The sequence below is a fragment of the Triticum aestivum genome, chromosome 2A, assembly GCF_018294505.1.
Source record: "Triticum aestivum cultivar Chinese Spring chromosome 2A, IWGSC CS RefSeq v2.1, whole genome shotgun sequence".
NCBI lineage: Eukaryota > Viridiplantae > Streptophyta > Magnoliopsida > Poales > Poaceae > Triticum > Triticum aestivum.
Genome location: NC_057797.1, coordinates 717,829,318 through 717,836,610, shown reverse-complemented (window position 1 = coordinate 717,836,610; position 7,293 = coordinate 717,829,318). Strand labels below are relative to the sequence as shown.

At 41.6% G+C, this 7,293-nt stretch overlaps 1 protein-coding gene across 1 annotated transcript; it reads left to right on the top strand.

Annotated features, from left to right (window-relative positions):
* Positions 1-1,054: 1,054 nt before the first annotated feature.
* On the top strand, positions 1,055-1,780 carry LOC123186159 (36.4 kDa proline-rich protein-like). Its single transcript, XM_044597945.1, has one exon. The coding sequence runs from the start codon at positions 1,137-1,139 to the stop codon at positions 1,593-1,595; it is 459 nt and encodes a 152-aa protein (XP_044453880.1). The 5' UTR covers positions 1,055-1,136; the 3' UTR covers positions 1,596-1,780.
* Positions 1,781-7,293: the final 5,513 nt, after the last annotated feature.

Here is a 7,293-nt window from a genome sequence, read left to right as displayed (position 1 = left end):
CGGGTGTGGCGGCTGCAATGTGAATGGCCTATTCCATTCATGTCACCCCACAAATTTAGGAGCACTCAAACATTGGTCTTTAGAGATAATAATAAGAAATAATCCATTGTATAATATATTTTAGGCATCTCTAAATGACATGCATGGCATAAGATGAAGTTGTCTTATGAGAGCGGCTATTCTAAGCCCAAACTCATCTATTTCCGTGTGTGAACAGTAAATTCTTAAGAAGAATAGAAGAAAAATCCAAAAACACTATTTTTTTACAGTCATAATGGTTGAGTACGCAAGGTGCATGCAAATTCTTATGGTGTCACGACATTCAATGAGGTCGTCGGAAAAAATGGCTTTCAAAGAAACTTTAAAAAATTCCACTGTTTAGATCCATTTTTTTTGTTATTTTCCCTGAATTTCCTTTTTGGCAAACAAAATCTTGCGTGCTCTTAGAAAACTCAAGTATCCTGGATGTCACAAAAATTTAGAATCTTTTGATATATTTTTGGTTATTTCCCTGAATTTACTATTAATCGAGAGCATCTGACCCATATTCAGTAGTCCACGTTTCTTGCTCGGTATTCCCACTCTTTTTCTGTTTTGTAGTCTTTTTGGTCTCATGCTGCAGACTGTCTCATTTCAGCATTTATAATAAAGTATAGAGGTCTAGAGTGACCAAGCTGCAGAGATGCTTGGAGTGTGGCAGGGCGGATGCCCAGCTGCTTTTTTTCTGGCAGGACCAAACCTGAAACCTGACCGTGTTTATCAGTTTCATTCATGCACAAGAAATTGGTAGCCATGCCACCTTCATCGAGAGAAAAAGATTCCCACCCACGATGAACTCACTACGTGTACAATCTTGGTAATCAAAAGTTCAGAACAAAAAAAAAAATCCCAACCACTATGAACTGCGCCGTCCATCAACCCAAGCTGCTAAGCGAAGAACTTCCCAAACTCCCTGATCTGCATCTCGAAAGTACATTGGGCGGTGAACAACCAGACCAAGGACTTCAGATCAACCACCAGTGGTGGCCATAGTATATCATCTTTGTACAAATAGCCCCAGTATCTCAGATTCACAGATATCTTCAGAGCAAATAAACATAGAAGGCCTGCCTAGCGCGCACACACAGTCACTTACCATGGCTCCAGGTGTCCACCATCTCCTTGTGCTGCTCCTAGCCTTCACAGCCTTCAATGGCAGCTCTGCGGCGTCTCGTCGTCTTTTGGACACGGCAGCTGCACCAGAGGCCACACCAGCTCAGCCTTCGACGCCGGAAGTTCCAACCACATTGCCTTCAATTCCTTCCATTCCCGCAGTTCCGAAACTCACAATGCCACCAATACCGTTCATTCCGATCCCGAAGGTCGCCATGGCACCAACCGCCACTGGCACAGTTCCATCTCTTCCGATTCCGGCGATCCCAACCACCATGCCGACCATTCCTACTTTGCCTGTTACCATGCCACCAATGCCCTCAATTCCAACTATTATTCCATCCATCCCGATCACAATACCAACAACTATGCCTACCATTCCTGGGTTCCAGATGCCACCTATTCCATTCATGTCCCCACCTCCAGAAACCACCAGCCCATGAAGGTCATCATAGCATGAGACTGCTAGTCAGGGGTTTGATTCGTACACATAATATTATCAGTGTGTTTGTAATGTTTTTGTTCTATTGGATGTTTTATTACTGGCTTGCGTTTGGTGTTGATTGTAAACGCAGTTAAGTTTTTGTACTGTCCTGTTTGTTAATAAAGCATTGCTTGGTTTGTTTAAGTTACTGCAAAGGATAAGAATAGTGAATTCCTTTTTTGAATGATACTCCCTCCGTTCCTAAATATAAGTCTTTTTAGAGATTCCAATAAATGACTACATACGGAACAAAATGAGTGAATCTACACTCTAAAATATGTCTATATACATCCGTATGTAGTCCATAGTGGAATGTCTAAAAATACTTATATTTAGAAGCGGAGGGAGTAGCATGGTGTCAACTGTCAACAGAAAAGAATGATGACATCTAAAATGCTCTTATCTTGTTTGATAGAAAAGAATGATACTAGCATGCTCATCTTTTGTTTGACAGAAAGGAAAGATAGCATTTGTCTTTCAACAAAATTAAACAAAGACAGCATGGCATTAACTGAATAAACACCAGCAGGAAGCAGGCACGGCATGTTAATTTACCAAGACATGCTTATGACAAGTATTGGCTAGATGTAAGCTTCAGTGTATCTGAACAAATCCCGTGGCTATCTCGGACTCGTAGGAGAAATAATAAACACCAGACATGCAACAAGATACTCCTGGACTTCCAAACAGTGAGAACAAGGAAAAAAAAACATTACGCCATAGATGGAAGAGAGGATTTATCCATCAAACTGACACATTGAAGCAAGAGATTCAAATTTGATGTTAACGGTGATAACAAACATGGATACATTATCATCAGAAATTTTCATAGCATAAGACAGCACTAACACAGAATAACAAAATTTTAAAATGGGCACCACTAAGTTCCATTGATTGTAACTTAAAAAAGGATACATCATGTGAAGCTAATATATCTATAATGATGGGAGTGAACAATCACCTCTTTGGAGGTGGATGTAGGGTTTATCAAAGGCACTCCAGTATGGAGTTGAAATTACAGTGAGACTAGAGAGTAAATACTTCTGGTGCCTACATGCCACTGAGCCAAGTATAAAAAACAAAGCAGAATTAAAGGCTTGGTAGTACATATGACATATCTTTTGGAAAGGTCAACGGGTTGCTTTGAGCCCACGTGAACTAATTTCCATTAAGCCATTGAGCCAAAACAAACATGGTTGGATTAGATTGAGGTAAATGCACTGGTGGTACATGAAGTTGCTTAGAATGTGCAGTTTGGTGCCTGATGTTGCAAAATACGAAAAAGTGATGCCAAAAGTTGTTTCTACGAGCACGTACGGTTCAAAACAGAGGTGACGCCGTACCCTGACTCGCGGGGCCCAGCTGCAGCGGCTGGAAGCGGTAGGAAAGTGGCTGGTGCGTGGCGGTTTTGCAGAAACACTCCTAACCTCATACCGATTCCCAGAAAAAAATGCCGAAACGGCGGGAGAAGGCAGTTTTTTCGTTTTTTGCGATTTTGTCCTGGGATCGCCTGTTCGTACGCCTTCTTTCTTTCCTTCTCTTCCCGATCAACTCGAGGCGGCGACGAACGTGGCGACAGTCCAGCACGGTGGGTGGCGGCGATGACGGGCGAGCCTCGGCGTCGGCTGCCCGGCGAGGACGCACCACACTATGGTGAGTTCCTTTCTCGTATGTGCCGTCTCTGCCCCCTCTCTGACCCTATTTAGGTTAGGGCTAAAAGGATAACGATCATGATGTGGTAATCTGATTTTACACGTATGTTTCGTGTGTGCTTTGATTTGAGTATCTTTTCATCCATGAAGGATTAGATGGGCAAAAGAGCAGATTTGTTCCAGGGTTTAACAGGGGGTTTAAAGGTGGTTCCTTCATCCGATTTTGTTAAAGACAGACAGGAAGAACATATGTACTGGTCAAATAGAGCGTGGAGATGTAAATTTAGTTGAAATGGGCAACACTGTGTTAACTCATACATCAAATTAATGTTGATTTACCTCTGCACATAACTGAATGTATGGCTTGCATGAGTTAACTGAATTTTTAACAGTTCAGACTTATCTGAATTTGTGGACAGATTCAGTTATCTGAATTTACGTACAGACTCACTTATCTGAATTTATGGACAGATTTAGTACATAGTTATTTATGGTACAACAATGTGTTAACTCAGCAATATAATTAATTTGATTTATGGTACAACCCATGAGAAGTTTTAACCTGTAATTGTAAGGTAGTCAGTCTACTCGCTAGATGCAATCACCAGCCACAAGACTGACGATGACAACACAGGAGCAGCTACATATTTATTACACACCTGGGAGTACAATGAGACATGCAAACTACAAGCGAGCCTTCTTCTACTACATAAGTTAACTGAATTATTAACAGTTTATAGTAATCTGAATTTGTGGACAGATTCAGTTCAGTTAACTGAATTTTTTGCCATATACATTTAAGTTTATTTGAGGACACTTTCAGTTATCGTAACTGTACAATATAATTAGTTTACTGAAATTTTTGCCATATACAATTAACTTTATTTGAGGACACTTTCAGTTATCTTAACAGTACAATATAATTAGTTTACTAATTTTTGTCAGTTTCAATAGTTTGTAGCATTATAGAGTTGTGTTAATTGGTTTGACAAATCAAGATGTATATTTGATTGCAGGATCTTTTGATGGCCTTTTCACCGTCGAAATACGCCACAGAGGATTTTTTTGGAAGTGACTGCAACATGACTTATATGGACTATGAAGTGGACCGGTTTGATAATTGTGATAGTGACACTTGGTCAGTATTGTGGATTGATGATTTTCTCAAGCAACTAGGTTATGAAGTGTGGTGGGTTTGGGAAATTTCTGGATAACTCTCTTCCTCTCTAGTCTATACAATACATATACTGGTTTACATGGGCCATGTGGGCCAGATTCACACATATACAGCCCAACACTCCCCCTCAAGATGGGTGATAGATATCTATCATTCCCATCTTGTCACACGCAGAATTACACTCCTTGACACTTAAACCCTTAGTTAAACAATCAGCCACTTGTTCTCTAGAGCTCACATAACTTATCCTGATTATGCCATCATCTAACTTCTCCTTGATGAAGAAGCGGTCTATCTCGACATGCTTGGTTCTGTCATGCTGAACTGGATTATTAGCAATGCTGATAGCTGATTTATTATCACACCATAACCTTAGGGGATCCTTCCTTATTACCTTTAACTCAGAGAGAAGATTTCTTACCCATAACATCTCACTCAAGCCTTGTGAAATAGCTCTATATTCAGCTTCAGCTGTTGATTTGGACACCACTGGCTGCTTCTTACTTCGCCATGACACCAAGTTTCCCCCAACAAACACACAATAACCAGAAGTTGATCTTCTGTCATCCAAACAACTTCCCCAGTCTGCATCACAGTATCCATCTATATTAAGATGCCCATTCTTCTTAAACCATAGCCCCCTTCCTGGATTACCCTTCAGATATCGGAGGATTCGATAGACAGCCTCTAAGTGTCCACTCCTAGGATCATGCATGTATCTGCTCACCACACTCACTGCATATGAGATATCGGGTCGTGTATGACATAGGTAGATGAGCCTTCCAACAAGTCTCTGGTACTTCTCCTTATCCACTGGTTCCCCAGATTCAGCACATAACTTATGATTCTGGTCAATAGGTGTTGAAGCAGGCCTACACCCAAGCATGCCTGTATCACTAAGCAAGTCGAGAGCATACTTCCGTTGTGACAGAACAATTCCTTTAGGGGATCTAGCAATTTCTATACCAAGAAAGTACTTCAGTTGGCCTAAATCCTTTACCTCAAACTCCTTGCTCAGGCTCTTCTTCAGTCGTGATATTTCCACATCATCATCTCCGGTGATTATAATATCATCCACATACACCGCAAGGATTGTAATCTGACAATTTGAGTGTCGGTAGAATACTGTATGATCCCCATTGCACTGTTTATATCCCATATTGCACACAGCACGTCTGAATCTATCAAACCATGCTCGTGGAGACTGTTTGAGGCCATACAAAGACTTCCTTAACTTGCATACCTTTCTTGATGTCTCGGGCTTTGAGAAACCAGGTGGAATCTCCATGTAAACTTCCTCATGTAAATCACCATGCAGGAATGCATTCTTTACATCTAACTGATGCAAAGCCCAACCAAAGTTAGTGGCACAAGAAATTAAGGTTCTCACTGTGCCCATCTTTGCGACAGGTGCAAAAGTCTCATCATAATCAATCCCGTATGTCTGACTATAGCCCCTAGCCACTAACCTTGCCTTGTATCTTTCTACCCTTCCTTCAGGAGTCTGCTTCACAGTATACACCCATTTGCAGCTAACCGGTCGTTTTCCTGCTGGAAGAGGTACAATATCCCATGTCTTGTTCTTTTCAAGTGCTCTCATTTCCTCCAACATTGCCTCGTACCACTTTGGATCCTGCTTTGCCATTTTCCAATCTCTTGGAGTCACCACAGATTGCAATGATGCAATGAATGCTTTGTATCTCGGAGACAGAGATGTATATGATACGTAATTAGCTATGTCATGCTCAAAACCATACCTCTCTGGAGGTTTTCCAGCTCCAACTCGGGTTCCTTTCCTCCAGGCAATAGGCAAGTTCATTGAATCGTTTACATTAGATGGAGTTGGAGTGGCACATGTCTCACCATCAGACAATTCAACAATTTTAACACTTGTTGGAGCCTGTTGCTCCCCCTGCACATGTGTGTCACTTGCTATTGGAGATTGTTGTTGTTGCTGCTCATCTTGTAGTTGCCTCCTGGTATAGACCCTTAAATTTTCTTCCTCATTTGGCTTTCTCCATTTCTCTTCAGTCATAGGTTGCCTCCTGGTATACACCCTTAGATTTTCTTCCTCATTTGGCTTTCTCCATCTCCCTTCCCTTGCATGACATGGAATTGAACTAACCACAACTCTTGGTGGTTCATCTTCCTTTGTCCTTGGTGGTTCACTCCCGCCCTCTCGACTAGCACCACTCATGCTAGGAGAGTCGAAGTCAAATAACGAGCTGAGATCCGTTTTTTCTCCATAAAACGGTTCAGACTCCCTGAATGTCACATCCATGCTCACAAATGTTCTCCGCTCGCTGGGACTCCAACACTTGTATCCCTTCTGACCAGATGGGTAACCTATGAAGATGCACTTTACTGCTCGTGGATCCAATTTTCCCACTGAGGGTCTATGATCCCGGACAAAGCAGGTGCATCCAAATACCTTAGGAGGAACTAAGAATTTGTTCTCACCTAGTAACATCTCACATGGCGACTTCATTCCAATCACCCTTGACGGCATCCGGTTGATGAGGAATGTAGCTGTCATTACAGCCTCACTCCACAAGAATTTTGGCACGTTCATTGTATACATTAGTGACCGAGCAACCTCCAAAATATGGCGATTCTTCCTCTCAGCTACTCCGTTTTGAGGTGGTGTACCCGGACAAGATGTTTGGTGCAATATACCTTGACTTGATAGGAATGTGACAAACTCCTTATTCACATACTCTGTCCCATTATCTGTCCTGATCATCTGTATCTGTGTATTGAACTGATTTTTCACATAAGCATAGAAATACTGAAAGCATTTAAAAACCTCATCCTTATGCTTCATAAGA

Bases quoted from the DNA above. Each gene is read 5' to 3' on its own strand.
- LOC123186159 (XM_044597945.1), top strand. From the start codon at position 1,137: ATGGCTCCAGGTGTCCACCATCTCCTTGTGCTGCTCCTAGCCTTCACA.